This window comes from Rhinatrema bivittatum, chromosome 3 (assembly GCF_901001135.1).
Source record: "Rhinatrema bivittatum chromosome 3, aRhiBiv1.1, whole genome shotgun sequence".
NCBI classification, from domain to species: Eukaryota; Metazoa; Chordata; class Amphibia; order Gymnophiona; family Rhinatrematidae; genus Rhinatrema; species Rhinatrema bivittatum.
The window spans coordinates 31,498,286-31,523,155 of NC_042617.1; the positions used below are offsets into that span (position 1 = coordinate 31,498,286).

At 44.7% G+C, this 24,870-nt stretch overlaps 1 protein-coding gene across 5 annotated transcripts in view; it reads left to right on the forward strand.

Moving 5' to 3' along the window:
• LIN9 (lin-9 DREAM MuvB core complex component) overlaps window positions 1–24,870 on the forward strand; it is a 168,807-nt gene that overhangs the window by 137,446 nt on the left and 6,491 nt on the right. For all 5 annotated transcript variants that reach the window (XM_029593048.1, XM_029593052.1, XM_029593049.1 and 2 more), the window contains 3 exons: window positions 3,842–3,975; window positions 13,696–13,815; window positions 14,260–14,361. In XM_029593048.1, coding sequence (XP_029448908.1) covers window positions 3,842–3,975; window positions 13,696–13,815; window positions 14,260–14,361 — 356 coding nt within the window. The remainder of the gene's footprint in view (window positions 1–3,841; window positions 3,976–13,695; window positions 13,816–14,259; window positions 14,362–24,870) is intronic.

The window sequence follows — 24,870 nt, forward strand, 5'->3', positions numbered from 1 at the left end:
GTAACTTCTTTTTCTGTGCACTTGTTATAATTTGTAATTTATACTCTCATGTTATAGTTATGTACGTTATAATGTATTGCTCACCCCTTGTTATATGTAAACCGACATGATACGAATCTCCGTGAATGCCGGTATAGAAAAACACAAATAAATAAATAAATAAATAAATAAATAAATAAAATATTGTTGCTTCCACTGCTCTGACATAAGTATGGCTTTGGCTTACTCTCCACCATCCTATACTGTAGACTAGTGATGATGTTACAGGAAAAGTTGTATCCCTGTCTCAATCTGAACTCATGCATCTAGACTTGGCTAGCAGGATTCAAGGAATAGAAATTAACAGGTAAAACTAAATGTATTCTTATGATCCAGGACTCAACAAAGTTGAATCAATTTGTATTATTTCATGGAATCTGGGAGACAGATTTACTCTATTATATCTCCCTTGATTCTCCTGGCTTTCAGTATTTATTTTGTATTGATTTTATTCAAATCGACTTTTAGCCTGCTCAATCAGATGTATTTGCTGGGTTACAATAAACAGTTATAATAGTTACATTAAATGACAGTTAAAAAATAAATCTTAACTTCATAAAAATGGAGTGTGTAATGTAATGTAATGTAAAAAAAAATAAAGTAAGACAAATTAAAAGGAAACATCATAAACCACAAAGAGTCTTTCTTATGCCAAAGTGGTAGTCCTATTATCATTTGATGTGTGCAAATGCCTGATTGAAATAAAATGCTTTCACTTTCTTCCTAAACATTGATAGAACTGAATTGAGCAAATCTTATCAGGTAGCTCATTCCAAAGAGCGGGTCTTGCTTCGTAAAATGTCCTTTCTTTCATTTCATCTAGACGCACAAACCAATGAGATGGAATATCTAGCAGATTCCGTCGGCAGATCTTAGTGCGCACTAAGGTTTATATATTTTCAATATATTCCAGAGGTAATCTTGTTCCTGAGTGATTCTAAGTCAGCTGGTGTGGGGAATCTCTTCCCCATCTGCCAACCATGCTGTATTTGTTTACAAGCCCTCTTTGGAGAGCTTGCCTTCTAGTGCTGCTGTAGCACTTTTTAAAATTTCTCCTCTGTTGTGACCAGAAGACTCATTTTGCTCCATCACTAATTTAATCTCTGGTTGCTTCATCCTGTCTCTTGGATTCCTTTAAGTTTTCATAGACATTGCAAGTAATTTGTCACGATAAATTTGTCCATACACCACTTCCATAGATCTGAAAAATATATTAACTACATGCCAAATGTTGTGATTATTTGGGAGCTTCACTTTTAGCCACTGTTCCCTCAAAGATGATCACATGACTCCACAGAGGACCCTTTCTGAAAAACCTTCAGGATCCCCTCCCAAGCAGAAAATAAAAATTCATATTTAAAATGTCCCTCACCAACAATTAGGCACTTTTTTTGCTTTCAAAAGCAACACAAATGGAAAATCTTCTCATACTATCACAAGACTTAACCCTGATTGTTTATCAATTCAGGAAACTAAACTAATCTATCTGAAGAAGCACACACACATTGAGTTAAAAAATGTTTTCATTTTTCCCTTATTTGTGCACTTGCTGGATCAGTTTTTAGCCACTTTCCAAAGGGATCCTGTGTGTGTGTGTCTTTCCCTAATGATGTCAGTATGTGATGTCTTATCCATATCAAATTTTCAGGACATGTGAGGAATAAAATCACAGGGCCTTTTGATGGACACAGCCAGCATGGATTTGCCCAGGGGAAGTCTTGCCTCACAAATCTACATTTTTTTTGAAGGGGTGAATAAACGTGTACAAAGGTGAACCGGTAGATGTGATGTATTTGGATTTTCAGAAGGCATTCAACAAAGTCCCTCGTGAGAGGCTTCTAAGAAAACTAAAAGGTCATCAGGTCTTGTTTTGTGAATTGCAAACTGGTTAAAAGACAGGAAGCAGAGAGTAGGATTAAATGGACAATTTTCTCAGTGGAAAAGGGTAAACAGTGTAGTGCCTCAGGGATCTGTATTTGGACCGGTACTTTTCAATATATTTGTAAATGATCTGGAAAGGGGTACGAAGAATGAGGTGATCAAATTTGTGGATGACACAAAATTATACAGAATAGTTAAATCTCAAGAGGACTGTGATAAATTGCAGGAGGATCTTGTGAGACTAGAAGATTGGGCTGCCAAATGGCAGGTGAAATTTAATATGGACAGGTGCAAAGTGATGCATATATGGAAAAATAATCCTTGCTGTAGTTACATAATGCTAGGTTCTATCTTAGAAGTTAACCACCCAGGAAAGAGATCTAGATGTCATAGTGAATAATACATTGAAATAGTCTGTTCAGTGTGCTGTGGCAATCAAAAAAGCAAACAATGTTAGGAATCATTAGGAAGGGAATGGCGAATAAAACTGAGGATGTCATAATGCCTCTGCATCGCTCCATGGTGAGACTGCACCTTGAATACTGTGTGCAATTCTGGTTGCTACATCTCAAAAAAGATATAGTTGTGATGGAGAAAGTGCAGAGGAGGGCAACCAAAATAAGGGGCATGGAACAGCTCCCCTATGAGGACAGGCTAAATAAGTTAGAGCTGTTCAGTTTGGAGAAGAGATGGCTGAGTGAGGATATGATAGAGGTTTACAGAATCATGAAAGGTCTTGAATAGGTTAATGTAAATTGGTTATTCACTCTCTCAGATAATAGGACTAGGGGGCACTCCATGAAGTTAGCACGTAGCTCATTTAAAACAAATTGAAGACAATTCTTTTGCAGTCAGCGCATAGTTAAGCTTTGGAATTCGTTGCTAGTGAATGTGGTTACGAAAGTTAATGCAACTGGGTTTAAGAAAGGTTTAGATAATTTTCTAGAGGAAAAATCCATTAACTGCTATTAATTAATAAGCAATAGTAGCTTGAGATCTATTTGTTTGTATACTTGCCAGGTACTTGTGACTTGGATTGGCCACTGTTGAAAACAGGATGCTGGGCTTGATGGACCCTTGGTCTGACCTAATATGGCAATTCTTATGTTCTTATATTATGTGTTTATGAGGACATTAGGACTCTGACAAGTGTGTGTTTTGAGATCCACACATGCCTGTGGACTGAACACAGGCGCATGCATGTCCCAAAAAAATAGGCTTCTTTAGATCTGAGGGGAACTTGGGGGTTTGGTTTGGTTTTTGGGGGAGTGGGGGGTTAATAAAGGGACCCACAGTTGGAGGTTGAATGTTCAGTTTCAGAGGAAACCTGGAGGCTTTTTCTGAACCTGAATCGTGGAGTACCCTGACTCAGTAATGAGATTAACTGCACAGCCTGCTTTTCTGTACTGTTCTTTTACAAAAGTTAAAATCTCTCTTGGTATGTTTAGTATAAAAGTGTATTCAGGGTGAGTCTGACTTAATATATTATGCAGTAGGAGATGTTGATTTGATCTTCAGCCCAGACTTCTGTTCTTGAGGCTCACCAGGAGCAAAGTGGCATTTGAAGCCCTCTGGAAGAAGAGAAGCTCTTATTAAAGCAGCCAGTGAGCAGTTTTAGAAGTCGCTCTGTTATGCCCACAGAAGGATATTATAGTAGTGCTTTGACTATAATGGTAAAGGAATATAGAAGAAGGAAAGTAAAAAAGTGAGGAACCTCTGATGAATTTCTGATCTGAGCCAGATGGGTAGAGGGAAGAAACCTTGAAGGAGTTGCTAAACAAAAAAAAAAGTTCTCATAGCATTTTCCTTATTTGCTGTTTTAGATGCAGATGTTTTGAGGCATTCTAGTTTGACAACTGGCTTTCTCTGAGAGATACAGCAGTAATATTAATCCTTTTTTTTTTTGTTTGTTTTCTTTCAGCACGATTGCGTGGAATCCACGATGGCTTGTTCACAGGACAGATAGATGCAGTAGACACTCTTAACTCCACTTACAGAGTGACTTTTGACAGGACGGGTCTGGGCACACACACTGTCCCAGATTATGAAGTTCTTGTAAGTATTCATGGCCTCGAGGCATTACAACAGGACAGGGAAGCAAGGGTAAAGACAAATTTTGTAAGGTTTCTGGTATTGTAGAAGGAAGGGAAAATGAGTAGACAAGATGAGCCTGGCAGTCTTTATCTGCCATCATAATCTGTTAAATAATTCCATCACCTGCCCAGTGTTGTAATGTTCCACTTGAGCCAAAGCTGAATTATCTTGGTGCTGTTATGGAACTAATTTTACAGATGTTCTTTCAAGATCAGTAGTGGGATGCCAGTTCTTTTGCTAATCCATCAGAGCACAAGTCTGACAGCCCAAGTCTGCCTTTCATAATCTTCCGTCAGCACCCAAAGCCATATGATGATCTATATCATCTCAGACCACTTTAGCTTGGAGGCATGCTATATGTTTTCTGCAAACATATTTTTGCATGCCGCCTTGATCAGGGTGCTAACGTGACACAGAGCTGAAAATGTAAATAGATTTTTTTTCTTTACCTACTTACTGTTTCTGTGATATAATTAATCCAACTTCTAATATCTGTTTGAGAAAGAGATACTCTGTGTACGCATATCACACGCACGCATGCTAAAGTTGTCTGAGATGATATAAATTATCATATGGCTTTGGATGCTGATGGAAGATTATGAAAGACTTGTGTTGTGATGGATGAGCCAAAAACACTGGTATCCCACCATTGATCTTGAAAGAACATCCGTAAAGTTAGTTCCATAACAGCACTAAGATAATTCATGAAAATGCATGGACATCCACTAGAGGGCGGCCTCGACAGAGCTTCACAAAGATCATAGAGCTTTGCTCTGCGCGGCTGTTCTGTCTTTCCTGCGTGGCACCATACTCAGAGCAGCTCAGTCACTTCAAGCAATGAGTGCTTTTCAGAGGGAGCAATGAAGCTGTGGCTGACTAGGCAGCATGGAGAGAAGGCCATAGTATTGGTGACAAGAGAAGAATTTTACAAAAGATTAAGAAAGCAACAAAAATTATGGCATTCATAGGCAAAAGTGGGGGGGGGGGGGGGGGGGGGGGTACCAATTTTTATGCATCTTCATAATTAGCAGCCCTAAGTAACTGCCTATGCCTAAATCTAGCTCTGCTTGCCCTCCACCCCCCAACCAAGCAAAAGAAATGTATTCTTTGCAAAGAGAATACCTATTTAAAAGAAATACATACATGAAACTGTTTCCACTCCCATCATGTCAGAGTATCTGTTTCACTGAATCCTATGAATGGCCACAAGAAAGCTTCCTGGCAAAATGTGTTTAGATTGGGAAATACTGATGAAAAGCGAGCCCCATAGTTGTAAGGAACTTGCAGCATTAATGCATAGGGTATGTCAGATTCTCAGCGTGGCAGGGACAAGTAGTGTGATCAGAGCTTGACATGGGATGATTGCTGTCTCCTAACTTGGGCATCTATGAGAAACTAGTTGTCTTGGATCATCTTTCTCTCAGTCTCAGGGCTTCACAGAGATTCTTTCTTAAGTTTTTTTTTGCATCTGGTTTTTTCAATCGCGTTTTTTTCTCTTTAAAAAAAAGAGCACTTTTCAGTGCTCCCATGCCTCTGCACGCACCTTGATTCAAATTTTGCCAGTGCGGCAAAATTGTCAGCAACGGATGGCCACAATTATTGTTATCTATGCCTGGGACTGGATCCACGACCAGGGTAACTGCTGATACTGCGGCTGCATGTCTCCCCAGGCTCAGAGGCAGAAGGCCATAAAGATTGCCAAACCAACACTCCTCCCACACCTCTCTGGGGCCTTGCTCAGACAAGCCGGCCAAAGCCAAAAGGGCTTCCTCTTTACAGCCCCCGGGGGGGTCTGGCACAGTGGGCCGCACATCTGAGGCACCAGATAGGCCCCACGCTGTGGAAAAGCAGCAAGCATCGGGAGATGTGCCAAATGGATGCATGAGTGCGTTGGGAGCCTCGAAGCAAGCACGAGCTCCAAACAAGGGATCCAAATCAGCGTCGTCGACCGCTAGGCCCGCTGACGATCGCATCAGTGCTATCTTCCCACCCGATGCTGGAAGCCCTGACACAGTCAACGCAAGAGGAAAGATCGACGCATTCGGCAGTGCCTTCAAAGCACCCGGTGCCCCAGGCTGCAGAACCTCACCAGCACAAGACGCGGCCAGCAGAGGAATAGGCCTTCCTACCAAGAGAGCTTCTTGAATTGGAGATTTCTGATGTTGAGCCCCTCTTGGGGCATCTATCGTCCAACTCATCGGAGTGTGTATTATCGGACCTTTCCTCCGACTCCAAGCATAAGATTTTATTTATTTTATTTATTTATTTAGGTTTTTTATATACCGGCATTCATGACAACAGTCACATCATGCTGGTTCACAGTAAAACAGGGGTACATAATAAACTTCAAACTGGAACTATGGTGCGGAAAAAAGCAGTTACATATAACAAGGGTGGTTGAACTGGGCGAGGAGAGAAACGAAAGGAAAGGTTAACGTTGGCTAACGATAATTACAAATAGTTAACATTGAAATGGCTGAGTTTTATGTATTGATGGTGAGAGGTTAAATTATTTGGAGTCCAGAAATGCTTGTTTGAACAGCCAAGTCTTGAGTCTTTTCTTGAAAATTGAGAGGCAGGGTTCCAGTCTAAGATCGGGGGGGATAGAGTTCCATAAGATGGCTTCTCCTCAATTAAAGGAACCCCTGTGGAAACAACACAAGTCTTCCCGAGGGGAGGAATACATGTGGCACCGCGTCTGGGAGCTACTTTCGGTCATCCTCCGGGTGGCAGTCTCCACCAAGGGCAGAGGGCGACAGATGGGGTCTGACAAGCCTACCCTAGCATCGCAGGCCATGTCTTAGATCTCCCAGATCCTTTAGCAGTTCTTCCATACCTGGGAGAATGCAAATGAGGGTCCGTCTAGTCCTCCCCAGGACCCCCTGCTGTAACCAAATAAATCGCCATCACAATCTCCCAGGGACAGCTCCCCAATGGAGTCTCCTCAACCTGACTCTGCACCAGAGGATTGCCCCACCCCCTCTCTCCGGGGTCCTCTACAGGGATCCCCTCAGACCCATCTGAGGGGCAGCCGGAACCCTCCTCTCCCCCAGAAGCCCTTTCTTATTCAAAATTTGTGGAGAAGGTCAGGGCTTATACTGGATATCGAAACAAGATCCCGGACTCCCGCGCAGAGATTTTGGGTATTCTCAAAATATTTGAAGTTCCAGCGGAGCCCACTGCCTTGCTGTCCCATGCTTTCTGTAAACCGTTGTGATGGTGAATTAACTTAACGACGGTATGGAAGAGTTTTAAAATAAATAAATAATAAAATGCTGTCCTGGATACCATAATGGCAAAGACTTGGGATTCCCCATTCTTGGCTCAACCCACCTCTAGGAAGACTGACCTGAAGTTAAGGATGAGACAGTCACCTTATTACAGCGGTGGTTGTAGAGTCTGCAAAGACGACTTGCCCTCCACTCCAACACTCCACCAGGCAGGGACTGTAAATATCTGGATGACTTTGGGAAGAGGATGTACCAGACAGGCATGCTGAACGCAAAGATACAGCAGCACCAATTTTATATAGCCCAGTACCTATAAGAGTGCCTGCAGTCCTTGAAGCCCTACCTCGTCCACAATGCTTCGGACGGGGCTCCCCTGCAGCCGTTCGTGGACCTGGAAGAAGGCCTGAGACATCTACTGTGAACAATTTACGAAGCCTTTCGGACAGCCCAAACGTCAGTGGGAGCAATTGCAGCAAACGGCTAACCTGGCTGAGGGCTGGCGCCATTTGAGAGGATGTCCACGAGAAGTTTGCAGATCTTCCATGCAAGGAAGATAACTTATTTGGTGACAAGCTACAGGAGACAATCTCCCAGTTAAAGGAGCAGAATGTGACTGTCCTCTCTCACTGGAGGAGCAGCGGAGCGCAAGTAGACAGTACCCTCAAAGCTACTATTGCCCATACCAACACAGGTGCCAGTTTTGGGTGTTCCCCACCTACTGCCCACCCATCTACCAGCTGATTAGGCAACAGTCCCAGCAACCACCTAACCTCGGCATGCTGAGGGTGCCTCAGCAACAGCGCCTGGCTCAGCCCACCGAACCCAAGAACCAGCAGGGATTTTGAGCATCCTGGGGCCACCACTACAACAGCCAGTGGGGGGAAGAATATGTTTTTGGGTTTTTTTTTCGTTTTTTTTTTTTCTATAACTCTTGGGCGGCGAACACCTCTGATTGTTGGGTACTCAGCATTGAAAAAGAAGGCTACTCCCTCAATTTCAAAAGCAAACCTCCCTTCCCCATCTGGGCCATGCCCAGGGTTCAGACACCAGATAACCCTGCTCCAGGACGAAATTCGAAACCTCCAACATCACTCGATTCAGCGGGTACCCTTTCACGAGCAGAACAAAGGGTTTTACTCCCAATACTTCCTCATCCCCAAGAAAAAAGGGGGGCTTCGCCCTAACCTGTACTTATGGGCCCTCAATAAATTTTTACTGAGGGGAAAAATTCAAGATGTCTCAAGTCTATTCTGCCTTTCCTTCAGCCCAACGATTGGATATGCTTGCTGGAACTCAAGGATGCTTACTCCCACATTCCGATGCACCCTGGGTCCTGACATTACCTCTGTTTTCAGGTAAATGCCTGTCATTACCAGTACAAAGTCCTTCCTTTTGGACTTTCGTCTGCGCCCAGAGTATTTATGAAGTGTCTGGCTGAAGTGGTGGCCCACTTGAGGAAACGGGGCATTCAGCTGTTTCCATACCTGGATGATTGGCTAAGACTCTCATCGCGTGCCACCCAGTTGCAACAACACCTGATCTCGATAGTCTGATGCCTGGAGAACCTGGGGTTCCTAATCAATTACGAGAAGTCCAACCTCCAACCCACGCAGGTGCTCCAATTCATTGGAGCATTGATGGACACTACGATGGGAAAAGCGTTTCTACCGTCCGACCAAACTGGGGCAATACAGTCCTTAGCAGCACAGCTCATGCGCTGCAGGTACCCATCAGATCCTGACACTGCTAGGCCACATGGCAGCAGCTGTGTACATGGTTCCACACACTTGCCTCCACATGCGACGTCTGCAGTGAGGCCTCAAGCAGCAATGGATTCAGTTCGTCCATCCATTCTCCTGGTCAGTGCACTGCACCCCCTCCATGCGGAAAGAGCTAAACTGGTGGCTGACCCCAGCCACCCTAATGACAGGGGTATCATTCCACCCTCCAGCCCATCAGATCATTCTCACCACGGACACCTCCACCAAGAGTTGGGGAGCACAACTGGGACCGCTACAGACACAAGGCCTCTGGTCGCCATGGGAGCGATCTCAATAGATCAATTTCCTGGAACTGCAGGCTCTAAGGAACGTCCTCCGCACTTTGTCACCTCATTTGCAACAAAGTAGAGATGATCTACACGGACAACCAAGTGGCCAGGTTCTGTATCAACAAAGGAGGGTCTTGGTTCCTTGAGCCTATGCCGGGAAGCTGTGATAATCCTGGAGTGGGCGGAGAAGTAATCAGTTTGCCTACTGGCCATGTACCTCCCCGGTGTGGCCTACACCAGGATGTAGCGAACAATCTGTTCCAAGAGTGGGGGATGCCCAGTATGGATCTCTTTGTGACAGTGTTCAGCAGAAAAGTGGACAAGTTTTGCTCCATTTACCCAAGCAGGGAGAGATATGCCCCAGACACATTTCTCGTTCCATGGAAAGCAGGTCTGTTTTACAGTTATCCCCCAATTCCTCTGCTGTCACGAACGGTTCAGAAGTGCATGGAGGATATCGCGGACCTCATTTTCATCGCCCCAGCATGGCACCGGCAGCCCTGGTATGCTTACCTAGTGCAACTCTCCGTGGCACCTCCCCTCCTCCTACCAGACAAGGAGGACCACCTGACCCAGGACAATGGAACCCTACTCCCCATGCATACCTCCCTACACCTCACTTCTTGGAGGTTGAAAGGTCGGTATTGAGCCACTGGAAAATTCCAAAAGAAATACAGGATGTCCTTGTGTCATCTAGAAAGCCGTCTACTAGGAAAAACTGTCAAGGCAAATGGACTAGGTACTTGGCCTGGTGTAGAAAGCAGGAGATCGACCCCTTTTCCTATTCACCACAGTTGCTATTGGAATATCTACACTCGCTTTTTCAATCTGGATTAGCAACGACATCCCTGCGGGCAATTGCGGCCTATCATCACCCGCACAATGTCCTACCAGTCATGCACCATCCCTTGTTCTCATGTTTCATGAGAGGACCCCTCAGGCTACGTCCACCGGTGGCTAAACCTCCAGTGCCATAGGACCTCAATTTAGTCTTTGAACATTTTATGCTGCCCCAGTTTGAACCTCTACAAAGTTGCCACATGAAGTACCTTACATTGAAAGTGCTTTTCCTGGTGGCGGTAACCTCAGCCAGGCGGTTCAGTGAGCTACAGGCCTTAGTTCACTATTCCCCCTACCTGTAGTTTCATCACAACGTGACTCTAAGGACGTATCCTGCTTTCCTACCAAAGGTGGTCTCCGCTTTCCACCTCAACCAGACTATAACCCTGCTGAAGTTTTTCCCCGAGGCCACATACCAATGAAAGGAAGAGATTGTTCCACATGCTGGACTGTAAATGTGCCTTGGCTTATTACAAGCGTCAAACGCAGTCAGAAAAGTTTCCCAACTATTTGTATCTTTCAAGCTGAAAGCTCTGGGCCGTCCCGTAGCCAAGCGGACTCTATCCAACTGATTATCGCAGTGCATAATTTTCTGCTGCTATCTGCAGTCAGACACTCGCGGGCAGTCCAAAGGTCCATCAAGTGAGGGTGTTAGCTGCTTCGGTGGCCCATCTTCATGATGTTCTGCTACTAGATATTTTCAGAGCTGCCACATTCTTTGTTGCATACCTTCACATCACATTACTGCCTAGATCAAAAGGCTTCTTTGGATGCAGCCCTCAGCAAAGCAGTACTCCACTCCTTTTCCAAGCTGTCCACACTATGGAACTTGAGCAACTGAATTCGCAGGCGCATAGCCAATGCCATGTTCGGACTGCAACTTCCGCTCTGCATTATTAGCTGGGGACTCCCAGACAACATGGCTAATCCAGCCTGTTTATCTATGGGGGAAAAAGCAAGTTTGCTTATGTAAATAGTGTTTCTGTACATAGCAGGATGAATTAGCCATGCTGGACAGCTTCGGTAAACCACTTTTTACAGTATCTGCTTTGTTATGGACTGAGAGACAGATGGTGCCGCGCGGGAAAGACAGAACAGTCACGCAACCGCATAGAGCAAAGCTCTGTGATCTTTGTGAAGCTCCGTTGAGGCTGCCCTCTAGTGGACATCCCCAGACAGCATGGCTAATTCATCCTGGTATCTACAGAAAACAGTTTACGGTAAGCAAACTTGCTTATTCATTGAAGAAGGAAAACTATGTATGGTGTAAAATATTTACAGTCTTTATCAGTTTGTCAAATATTAAGTCATGGTTGGTTGAAGATATTGCAGCCTGTACACACATGCACAGTGTATGTTTTGAGCCCTGCTTAGAAACACAAGGGCAACTGCCAGTCTGTAACCAAAAGCAATAAGTTTATAGCCCTATATTCAGAGGAGGATGAACAGCTATTCCAGAACCAAAGAGACTGCTGCTGGGCTGTAGATTGTAGTCCAATTCCCTTAGCACAAAAATCACTAAACACATGTCCATGTTTTTAGGAAAGGAGGCTAAACCTGATGCAGGTTTCTGATGGGTAGGTCTAGGATAGCTGTACAGTAGAAACCATGCATGTTTCATCTTTAATATAATATTAAAGAACATTGTGCACAAGGAACCAGACACTGGCAAAGATCCTTTCTAGATTAAAGTGCATTAACTGACCATCTTTAGAGTTAGTCCAGCTTTAATTTATGTTGAGTGTTAACTGTTTTGTGGATTTGGTTTCAAAGCCCCATTTAGCTCCTTGTAGCTGCCATGCTTTTGGCTCCCTGAGATGCTTGAACCTGTGTTGGTTTGTCACATTAGGCCTGAGATTCAAAAGATATAGTTTCCTGAATAAGAGTTAAATGCCTAGATCAGAGCTTCCCAAACTTGTATCCAATGTGACCCTATTTTTAGCACTTGAAAATTCATATGACCCCCAAAGGACTGTCAAAACACATTGGCAGGGTTGATGCCCCCTCCGACAATCATGCCACTCTCACCCTTACCACACTCCAGTTGATCCCCTCTCTCAACTTCCACCCTCTCTAGTCAGTCCTCTCTCTCAAACTCCACCACCTCATGGGGACCTCTTCTCTTAACCTCCCAGCATGCTTCCTCTCTCAACCTCCATCCAGCCAGTTGATACCCCCATTTCCTCTCACTTCTCCAGCTCACTCCTCTCGCTCACCTCCAAGACTTTCTTATAAACCCCAACTGATTCTGTCACCCACATCCCCTCTCTCTTACCTCCAAGCCTCACCTCCTCCCTTCCTACCGTTCTGTCAAATCCCCACAGCTGATTCTCCCCCCCCCCCCCGGGCCCCCTCAGCTTCTCTATTACATCCCTCAGTCAATCTTTCATTCCTTCTCTCACCTTCACAGCCAGTCCCTCCCAAATGATCCAGTTCTCAAACCCCACCCCCCCCCTGCATTTGATCCCTCCCCTTCAAACAGCCCCTTCTCTAAACATCCATTTAGCAAGGGTCAGTAGCATTTTGCCTTTTGGGCCAAAAATGGATGACAACTGGTGAGAAGAGAGGGCAGGTTGATGAGGCAGCATTATTTTCTTGGGAAGGTTCAGTGGTGGGTGAGGAGAGAATCCATGGCAATCTCTACCAGTCTGTGCACACTCAGCTCTCCCCATCCCTTATGGCTGGTCCTAAGCCCGATGATGAACTTCAAGTGACAGCAGCATTAGTAATGAAAGTCAGCACAGGGTCTGTGCGCCAGTGTAAGCTCATAGGCCTGCAGTGACCCCAATCCCTCCTCGTATAGAAACACACGTGAGGGCAGGATCACTGCAGGGCCAGTGAGTGCACCCTGGCTCACGGGCCCCATGCTGATTTCCACTACTAATTCTGCTGCAGTTGGTGCCTAAAGACTTCTGCATTTGAGGCACTTGTTATCCCAGCTGAAGGTTTTGTGACCTCCATCTGGGGTCCTGACCCCCAGTTTTGGAAACCCAGGCCTAGATCTTCCCGAACAGAAAATTCTCCTCTGCTCTGTGCTTAAATTTAGGTACCTTAAAAGTAGGTGGGGGGAGAGCAACAAAGTTAGGCCCTCAATGCTGATTTCCAATGCTGGTGCATAATTTAGGAATTTTAACTAAGGGCAGGCGGTGGCTGATCTAAATTTCAGAACCTCTGTTTAAGGAACCTGAAGTCAGGCATCTATATCCAACCGAACATTATGGTACCTTAGATCAGGTGAATAAAGGCACCTAAACTGAAGTGGCTTTTCTTGCAATTGCAATCTTTTTGGAAGCCTATAAATATGTGTTAATATGGAAGAAAAACTGAGAAAGTCACTATCATGGCAGCTGTGATGCACGAGAGGTTTATGATGTGCAAAGTGGAGAAAGGCGTTCATTTCAGAAAAGCATTGCAAAGAGTAGCACTCGCCACTGAGCTCCTGGCCCAACAATGAGCCTTCTGTCTATAAATGTGATGCCCATGAAGCTCTTGCTAAGCTTGTGGGCCTCTCGTAGAGCTCTGATTCACTGCATGATCTGCTGCTTTTTTCTTTCTGAGCAGAGTAATGAGCCTCATGAAACGATGCCCATTGCTGCCTTTGGACAAAAACAACGGCCTTCCAGATACTTCATGACGCCCCCACGGTTGCATTACACGCCTACAGCCCAATCACCTGTTACGGTGAGTAGCTCTGCGCATCATTCAAGCGGATGTGAAAGACATCCTGTTCCGAGATGAGGTGGTCCGAGTAGCTTGGTGGCAGTGCAAGAGTTGGGCTACCTGGACTAGCTGGTGCTGTGTAATGTGGAGCTAGAGCTCATAGCTTCTGGTCAGCCTGAGAGCAGAATTAAACAGCTGCACGTGAATCTGTCCCCTGCTGTGTCTGTACCTGGAAGCCCCTAAGATGTCTGGATTTTGGGAGGGGAAGTTAAGTCGTATGGGGAGAAAATCCCATGAGGCGCAAATGATGGCCAGTCCCGGTGCCATAGAAGCGGAAAGCATTGTTCAGGTTGGTAGGCACGTGGGGCTAGGAGATATAGTAGAGGCGAATATAAGAATTGTGAGGATGTTGCGAAAGGTCAAAGCCAAAATATAGCAATGTTTGCATGTAACTTTCTTTCATAGGACAGTGAAGCATTATTGGGACAGTCTCCCTGGAAACATAAAATTTCAAGTTCGGACAGTGAAACAATAGGTGGTTTTCCAGTAGAGTTCCTTATCCAGGTGGTAAGTGTTAATGACTCCTCTGTCTGTTTTACAGATAATGCCTTCTTACACCCAAGTCTGAAGTACAGAGATACAGAAACAGTTGTCATGCCTTCAGCCTTACATAGATAAGAGGCTTAGTTATCTTTCTAAAGGAAATCCGGCCTGAATTAATGATAGCACTAAGTCTGATATGCACTGAACTATGCTGTCCATTCTTTTTCTATTTTAGTTACACAGTGTAGGGTTTGTAAAGTGTTAATCTATGCCCAGTTTTTAAACAAAGTCTTCCTGGGCTTAGCTTGGTGGATGAAATGCAGAGTGATTCCTGGATTCAGGAGTATCTTTGGATATCTTTCAGCCTCGAGGACTAAACTTGTACCCACTCTGTAATATGCAGTGTTTCCAAAGCATCCATGATGAGTAGTGACATACACTATGTCCATTAACAAAAAGTGCTTGCAACAGTTTAAGCTACTTCCCAATCTCCTAGGGACAGCCATGTTTACAGTGAATCTAATTAGTCTTCATTGGCTAGGATATCCTACATGACCTCATAACATTATACTACTACTTTTTATAATGCTACTAAAAGAATGCAGCACTGCAATGGTGATGATTATTCAGGAATAAGTCCCTGCCCCAAAGAGCTTACACTCTAAATGGGTATCTGAGGCAGTAGGAGACAGTGACTTGCCCAAGGTCATAAGGGAGTGTCTGTGGAAGAAGCGGGCTTCCCTAGTCCTCAGCCCATTGCTCTAAGCACTAGGCCTCTCTTCTTCCCCATGCATATATGAACTAATCAGAGAACTGAATGGAGTTTGTACCTTCAGAATAGGTGTTTGGAGTTGTGCCCGGGATCGCGGGCCAGCCATCGGCCGGCGTGCACAACTTGCGCCTGCCCAAGGCAGGCGTAACTGGGGGGGTGGGAGAGTTAGGGGAAGGGAAGGTGGGGGGGGGGGGGGGGTAGGGAACAGAAGAAGGCAGCACAGCTCGGCGCGCGCAAGGTGTACAATCGTGCACCCCTTTGCACGCGCTGACCCCTGATTTTATAACATGCGCGCGGCTGCACGCACATGTTATAAAATCGGGCGTACATTTGTGCGCGTGTATGTTTTAAAATCTGCCCCATACTGTAGATATTTCAGTTTTTATTGCTTCTTGGACTTCAATGCCATGGCAGAGCAACCATGGTCCAATGATTTCACCATGGATGTCCCAATGCCTGGCCTGGAGCAACCTATAAAGGTTGGAGATTGGTCTGCTCTGGAGCAGGAAAGTTCTGCTGCCTCAGTGAAGACTCTGGCTGAGCTCCCGCTTGGCTCTTTGTCAGGGGATTTAGCCCAGAGATCTGTGGCTAGCAGTACTTTCTTTTGGGGGCTCGCTGGCTTCTATGCAGGAGCAGCCGTTGTTACTAGATCCACCACAGCTGTAACGCTGAAATCTTATGTTGAGGTTGGAAGCTGCAATCACTAGCACATTTGAAAAAGTTCAAGTGGATATTGCTGGAATTGTGGTTATGAACACAGGAGGAGTAAACTTCTGGGAGTTTTAAACAGAGGATGTTTTGGAGAATAAGATACAGAACTTACAAGCAAATTCTTCTGTTTCAGTAAAGAGCAATGTTTTTGCTTAGGAGAAAACTTGAGAATTTTGAAAAAGTCGTCAAAAAGAAAAAAAAAAAAATCTTAGAATTATTAATTTCCAAAAAGTGATAATACTGCACCAGTGGAGTTCAAAAAATTATTTGGAGGTTTTGCAAATCTCTCCCATCCTCAGAAACCTACACTGGTTACCAGTTAACTTCAGAATTCTATATAAATCAATCACCGTAATACATAAAACTATCCATCATCATCTTCAACTCGACCTGGAAATCCCATTCAAACTCCACTCCTCTAACAGACCAACTAGAGATATTCTCAAAGGCACCCTGAAATTTCCCCCTACTAAAGCCTCACGCCTCTCGACGACCAAAGACAGAGCATTTTCGATAGCTGGCCCATCCATCTGGAATAGCATCCCTTCAAGTCTTAGAGTGGAACCTTGCCTGTTAACTTTTAGAAAAAGACTTAAAACCTGGCTATTTCACCAAGCCTTCGCCGACCCACCATACAATCACTAGTTGTCCTTCACTCTTACCCGTTATGGTGATTACACTCACTAATGGACTCTGACACCTCCAGGTTAAAGCACCATTATGCGTTAACCCGTACGCCCTATGGTATCACCTCATATTTATTTCCTGCCTTATCTTCTTTCCAGCTTGTTGCAAGCTTCCAAGTTCTCTTACCCTGTTAATTGTAACTTTTTGACTCATTCCTACCTACTGTTTTTTGCTGTACTTGAATTGTTACCCCAGTTATTTTCTTGTTAATTGTAAACCGATCCGATATGGTTATTTACTATGAAGGTCGGTATATAAAAACTATTAAATAAAAATAAATAATAAATGCAAAGAGATCTTTCTCCAATAAATCAAACAATCTACTTGAGAAGAAAATTAACAAAAGGCACAAGTTTTAAGGAAGAGTGATTCCAAAGTGCATTCCTTCTTTGAAGCTTTGTCTGTTGGAGAATCCCCCAAAGCAGGATTCAGATTTGAAGTCCACTGTCTTATGGGTCTCCTTTGTGTTGGAAGCAGATTCTAATGCTGTTCTTCTCTGTGTTTCCTAAGAGAGGGCATTTTTTTCATGATTTTAAGGTTCAGATGTTGCTCAGGCCTTCCTGCAGTTAAGGCTAGATGTTCTTGAGGTGGGGTGTTAGCTAGCTATGTGTAAAATCTCTTCTTTGATGATCTGGATTGAGTTACCGCCTCCTTTTTAAAGGACAAACAGTCTAAAATGTATTTGAGTACTGTTGTGCACAGCACTCATTCTGATTTATCGCTTCTGTGAGAAGCGAGCGCGCTTATGTTTGTCTTTAAAATATGGCAACTTTAATTTTGGGTTTTATCCCAGGACAAGCAGGATGATAGTCCTCACATATGGGTGACATCATCAGTTGGAGCCCTGGCACGGAAAACTTCGTCAAAAGTTTCTAGAAACTTTTGGCTGGCACACTGAGCCTACTGAGCATGCCCAGCATGCCATGATATTCTCAGCCACAGGGGTCTCCCTTCAGTCTCTTTTTTTTCAGCCTTGCTGTAAGCATAGCAGATTAGGAGCTCTGGGAATTTTTCCCTCACTTCTTTCCTCAGGGAAGAAAATATTTTCAGTCACAAAATAATTGTCATCGGGTCTCCCTTCGACATAGTATTGGTGAGTACATTTTTTGAATCATTTTTCGGTTGATTCTGGTCGCCCTCACTAATGGTATCCGCCGGTCATCGACCGTTACTCGGCCTAACTTTCATCATGGCCTCCGGATTCAAGAAATGTCCAGATTGTAACCGGACTATGTCGATTACCGACCCCCACAATGTTTGTGTTTTGTGCCTGGGATCAGGCCACGATGTCCGAGCTTGTTCAACTTGTGCCCAGCTGACACCAAAGGGCAGGCGTGCCCGATTGGACACGATGGAGGAGTTGTTTAAAAAAAAAAACATTGTCATCGTCACAATCGTCATCGTCGACATAGTCTCCAAGGAGAATATCTCTCTTGGTCGCAAAACATCGAGGAGAAAAGAGGACCGGTGACCCGTCCGTCACAGACTCCATTGGTGTCCTCCATAGCGTCTTCCTCGGCATCGAAGGAACATAGGGAAAAAAGATGCCATCATCATCGTTCCACTGACCCATCGGATGGAACGGCACAGCCATCGACATCGAAGGACAAGCGAGTCTGGGTACTGGAACCAACACACCCTACCATACCCGAGGAAGCAAGGCGCTCTCCACCGGGCTCAGTGTTAGAGACTGTGCCACCACGCTCAGTCGTGGAAGTGCCAGTAGCGCCAGTCTTACCTTCCCCAGTGACAGTGGGCCCAGTCCCAGTTTCCAGGGAAGAGGTGACTACCATGGTCCAGCAGGCCATTGTCGAGGCTTTTCGAAACTTCCAGCCTCCTTCCGTATCACCGGTACCAACACCGACCCCAGCATCGACATTGGATCCGTCGATATTTCAGCCTTCGCTGAACAAAATCGACGCCTTGATCGGTGTATTTCCTCCACCGGCACAGACAACGCTGGTACCTCCAGTGCAACCATCGACTCCATCGATGCCGGCGCATCCACCGGTGACTCCTTCCATTCCGATCCCAGGTTCATCGGAGGAAGAAGACAGGGACTCTGATTCCGTCCCAGGACCATCGGGCCTTCACCATCATCGAATACCAGCAAAACCATCGATGCCAGAAAAGATCCCTCGATACCAATGCGTCCCGGTCCATCAGGTGATACCCGGCATCAGTTGCCATAGAGACCCATCGATTCTCCATCAATGCCTTCATTAACTCCTATGTTGCTAAAGCAGATTCCATCAAAATCTGCTTTTAAGACAAAGCATCATCTACAACCAGATGATCCTGAATCACCTTATCCTCAGTATACTCCCTGGAAGGATGTGGATACTGATACTGAGTCAGAAGAATTACAGTCTGAGCCTTCTCCGCCAGAAGAGAGAAAAGTTCCCTCCTGAAGACTTGTCCTTTACAAACTTCATTAAAGAAATGGCGGACACAATCCTTTCCAATTACTGACGGAGGAGGACACAAGACACAAGGCCCTAGAAGTCCTTCAATTCATTGATGCACCAAGGGAGGTAATGGCAATACCAATCCATGAAGTCCTGTTAGAACTCCAGCAAAGGATGAGGGATCATCCATGTTCAGTATAAGCTGTAAATAGAAGAACAGATGCCACATACCTGGTGCAACATGCTCCAGGTTTCCAAAAGCCCCAACTGTCTCATCACTCTGTAGTCGTTGAATAGGTTCAGAAAAAGCCAGGAAACAGAAGCCACACTCTTCTGTCCCACCAGGAAAGAACAGAAGTTCTTAGATACCTTAGGAAGAAAGGTTTTTCAGGGATCCATGCTGGTATCTCGTATTGCGGTGTACCAGCTTTGTAGGACACAGTACCAAAGAAACGTGTGGAAGCAAGTTCAAGGTATTGCCGATGGTCTCCCTCAGCAACAACTGGCTTTGAACACACTAATTGCAAAGGGGCTTGAATCTTCAAACACGAGGTACGGGCAGCTTATGATTCTTTTGAAACATCTACTCACCTATCAGCATCAGCAATTAATGCAAGGAGGTGGGCTTGGCTTAAGGCCTCGGACCTCAGACAAGAAGTCCAGGAAAGACTGGCAGATCTCCCTTGTACTGGAGAGAATCTCTTCGGAGAAAAGATTCAGGCTACCGTTTCTCAGTTAAAAGATCACCACGAGACACTCCGCCAACTCTCCAAACTACCATCGGATCAGCCATCCTCCCTAAGAAAATCAGCTAGAAGGGACACCAGGAGACCCTTCTATAAACCTAGAAGATATTACCCACCTGCTTCTTCAGCGCGTTCATACCTTCCACCTCAAAGGGGACGTGCACGCCAACCAAAACAACAAAAACCCAACCACCACCACAAACTGGTCCAGCAGTGGGTTTTTTAAGTCAATCAAGAGAACAGAGGTATTTCCAACTACCCTATGCCCTATTTACCAATAGGAGGTCAACTCCATTTCAAACACCAGTGGAGTCTTATTACAAAGGACCAGTGGGTATTAGCCATACTAAATTGGGGATACCATCTAAAGTTCAAAGCAATACCCCCGCATTCTCCACCCATTCCACTTTGGACAAGCATGGTCATCACACCTCAACTCCAAGTAGAACTCTCTACTTTGCGGACTGCCAGGGCTATCGAACCAGTTCCCCGGTCTCAACAAGGAAAAGGGGTTCTATTCCTGCTATTTCCTAATTCCAAAGAAAACAGGCGGCCTTCGCCCTATCTTAGACCTCCGCAATCTCAACAAATTTCTTCACAAAGAAAATTTTCAGATGGTATCTCTGGGAACCATCCTTCCATTGCTTCAACAGGGAGATTGGCTCTGTTCTCTAGATCTTCAAGACACTTATGCACACATACCAATTTCCACACAACATCACAAGTATCTACGATTTGTAGTGGGAAGAAATCATTACCAGTATTGAGTCCTACCATTCGGACTTGCTCTGCTCCTCGAGTATTCACAAAATGTCTAGCAGTGGTTGCTGCACATCTAAGAAAAAACAGCATTCATGTTTTTCCATACCTAGATGATTGGCTAATAGAAGTCCATCCAGGCAGGGAGCTCTGTCTGCCTTAAAAAGCACAATAATCTATTACACTCCCTGGGATTTCTCATCAACTATCAAAAATCCCACATCGATCCATCTCAACTCCTCACATTCATCGGAGCTGACCTAGACACCACAGTGGCGAAAGCTTTTCTTCCAAACGACCGTGCCAACAATCTAGCACGTTTGGCGAACTCTATAACCCAATACCAGTTCGCATCTGCCCATCAACTTCTAGTGCTACTAGGACACATGGCCTCGACAGTACATGTTTACCCCTATGGCGAAATTAGCCATGAGAAGAACTCAATGGACTTTGAAATCTCAATGGCTACAAGCTTTCCAACCACTGTCATACACAGTTCAAATTACCCACCAGTTACGTCTATCGCTCCACTGGTGGACAAATCAAACAGCATTGAAAGCTGGTCTCTCATTCCAACAGTCAACTCCACAAGTCATCCTGACCACAGATGCCTCCAACTTGGGATGGGGAGCTCATGTCAACAACCTTCAAACACAAGAGACGTGGACTATGCTCGAAATGAAGTGTCAGATAAACTTCTTAGAACTTCGAGCGATGCGATATGCCCTTTATGCCTTCAAAGACTGCCTCTCAAACAAGACTGTGCTGATACAAACGGACAACACAGTAGCTATGTGGTACATAATCAAACAGGGAGGCACAGGCTCTTATCTGCTCTGCCAGGAAGTGATGCAGATTTGGGCTTGGGCTCTACAGCATTCCATGCACCTCCGAGCAACTTATCTGGCGGGCATACAAAACGTCCTAGCGGACGATCTCAGTCGACATTTCCATCCCCACAAATGGTATCTGGATCCACGTGTAGCGAGCAAAATCTTTCAATGCTGGGGTTGCCCAACCATAGACCTCTATGCATCCAAACTGAACCACAAAGTGGAAAGGTTCTGCTCTCTCCATGATCGTCGGCAGGCATTCCCTAGGGACGCCTTTGCTCGCCCCTGGAACACAGGACTTCTATATGCATATGCTCCAATCCCGCTCATAGCCAAAACTCTCGTGAAGCTACAACAGGACAGAGGAACAATGATCCTCATAGCCCCGTACAGGCCTCGACAATTATGGTTTCCCATACTCCTCAATCAGAGAGCCAATTGCCTAGGCACAGCGCCCACTCTCGTAACTCAGAATCAGGGCAAGTTGCGTCATCCCAACCTGTCAACTCTTGCCCTGACAGCTTGGATGTTGAAAGCTTAATTCTGCAACCACTTAATCTTTCGACACAAGTCTCTAAAGTTCTCGTAGCTTCACGAAAGCTTTCCACACGTAAATCTTACCACTTTAAGTGGACTAGATTTACCAAGTGGTACACACAGAAAGGTTTTGACCCTTTCTCTTACCCCACTCCTTTATTAGATTACCTATGCCACCTTTCGGATTCTGGTCTCCAGACATCCTCTGTCAGGGTACACCTAAGTGCCATAGCAGCATATCACAAGGAAATAGGGGATACGCCAATAACAGCGCAACCCCTAGTAAGTCTGTTTATGAGAGGCTTACTTCACCTTAAGCCTCCCATTCGACCACCGGTCACTGAATGGGACCTAAATATAGTACTGACGAGACTCATGCGGTCACCGTTCGACCCTCTGCATTCCTGTGATGAAAAATTTCTTACATGGAAAGTATTTTTCTTAGTAGCCATTACATCGGCTAGGAGGGTCAGTGAGTTACAAGCTCTCGTCACATACTCACCCTACACAAGGTTCCTGCATGACAGAGTAGTCCTTCGCACTCACCCCAAATTCCTACCAAAAGTGGTAACAGATTTTCACATCAATCAGTCAATAGTCTTGCCTACTTTCTTTCCAGACCTCACTCTCACCAGAGGGAGAGAGTTTTACACACCTTAGATATTAAACGTGCGCTAGCTTTTTATCTGAACCGCACGGCGGTCCATAGGAAATCCACCCAACTCTTTGTTTCTTTTGACAAAAATAAACCAGGAGTTGCGGTAGGAAAACAGACTCTCTTCAACTGGCTAGCAGACTGTATCAAATTCTGTTATGAAAAAGCGAACATTCCTCTCCAGGGGCGAGTAAAAGCACATTCAGTAAAGGCTATGTCTACATCAGTAGCACACTATTGTTCAGTGCCCATTCTTGACATATGTAAAGCTGCAATATGGAGTTACCTTTGCAGCTCATTATTGTTTGGACAAAGAAGGACGACAAGATTCAGCCTTTGAACAATCTGTCTTAAAGAACTTATTTCCAGTATAATACCAACTCCTTCTACATTCATCCTGCTGTGATTTCAGGCTGCCTCACTCTTTCCAGCAGTACACCAGTTGTTGTGCTTGTTGCACAAGTTGTATGCTCTTGGTATAATGCAAGAATGACTCAGCCTGTAGCTTGCTAATCACCCATATGTGAGGACTAGCATCCTGCTTGTCCTGGAATAAAGCAAAATTGCTTACCTTGTAATAGGTGTTATCCCAGGACAGCAGGATGTAGTCCTCACAGAACCCACCTGCCACCCCGCGGAGTTGGGTCCGATACATTTTATTATTTTATTTTTTTAGCTCACACATACTGCTACAAACGAGACTGAAGGGAGACCCCTATGGCTGAGAATATCATGGCATGCTGGGCATGCTCAGTAGGCTCAGTGTGCCAGCCAAAAGTTTCTAGAAACTTTTGACAGAGGTTTTCCGTGTCAGGGCTCCATCTGATGATACCCATATGTGAGGACTACATCCTGCTGTCCTGGGATAACACCTATTACAAGGTAAGCAATTTTGCTTTCTTTGCACATAGTATTATGTGGTTAATATTTCCTTTTCTTTGTATCTTTTCGATCTTGCTCTTCCACAGCCTTGGTAGTGAAGTTAAATTTTAGGCCATAGGTGTGCGGTTTTTAGTGCATTATTGTATGCATAGTTTCGATATGGCTCATTTGGTCAATGGAGGATTTTCCTTCTAACGTTGGAACGTATGAAAATAAATTTAAATATCCTTTTTTTAACTGAGGGAGACCCCAGAGGTTCGAAATATACGGGACATTATACAAGTGGGGAAGACTAAAAAACCTACCATCTCTTACTACTATAAAGAAGTGAAGAATCTCGAGGATTCAAAACCTATGGAATTAGCATATGCTAAATGGTTATCTTGGGGCCTTTTTTCACTGTCATTGACTGAATTTAGGAAATGTTTTCAAGAATTACCTGGAATATCTGAGAATGTTATATTGAGGGAAATTCAATACAAGTTTCTTTGGCAAAGCTATATCACACCCATAAGGGCGAAACAAATGCACATTGCGCAGTCTGACCACTGCCTCAAATGTGCGACCGCAGCTAGCCATTATTTTCATTGTTTCTTGGGACTGTGCAGTAATTTCTCTCTTTGGGACACGAGTCAGTTCCGCTTGTGCCATCTATTTACATAAGGTTTTACCGCTTAACCCTAACCTTTGGCTGTTTGGTTTATCAAAAAAGCAGGGTTGGTGGGAAAACAGATCATACTGACTCACTGGTTGCAACCTCAAGCTCCCAGCTGTGATCATTGGTTTAAAAAAATGCTGCGTCTTTGCTCCATGGAGCACGCCCTTACTACAAAAGCAACGCCAAAGAGAATTGTAGACACTCCCCTAATTTGGGTGGGTTTTATTGCCTACCTTACACCAAAGGTCGGACTTACAAGAGATCCGTGGTGCCCACCAAAGGATGATGATATCGGTGAACCATGATATTCTACCGATGGCTGCCCAAGATCACACTGGAGATTTGATTGTGATTTTCCTGAAGACTAGCCCACTACTACCCATGGACTTTATTCACAGGCAACCGATACAGGGGGAGGGGCTTAGGTTCTTCATAAACAAAATTACATATATATGTCATTATTCTTGTTGATGTTAACTGTTTCATTGAATAAACAAAATTTCCATTGCCCATTTTTCTTTCCCAATGAGAGATTACTTTTGCAAGTCCTTCCTACTTAGCTGTTCCCGCCATTATGAATTGGAATAAATCGGGGTGCTGCTGGGCCGACCTGCCCCAGAGCCGCATGCAGTTGGAAGCCATAGTCTGAACAAAAAATGGACTCTGGGCTGGTAGCTTTTAGAAATACATCGTGTGAGTGTGACCAGAGGTGAAATCTGTGCTCTTTAGTCCCATCAACAGTATGGAAATTCTTTTAAGAATTAAGGAGGAGACCTAGGAAGAAGACCAAAATAAGTAACTGAGCTAAGAAAAGGGCAAGATGATATTTTGAAGACTTTAGCTAATAATTGCTACCTTAAACAATTTAGAAGGTAACCAAGTTCA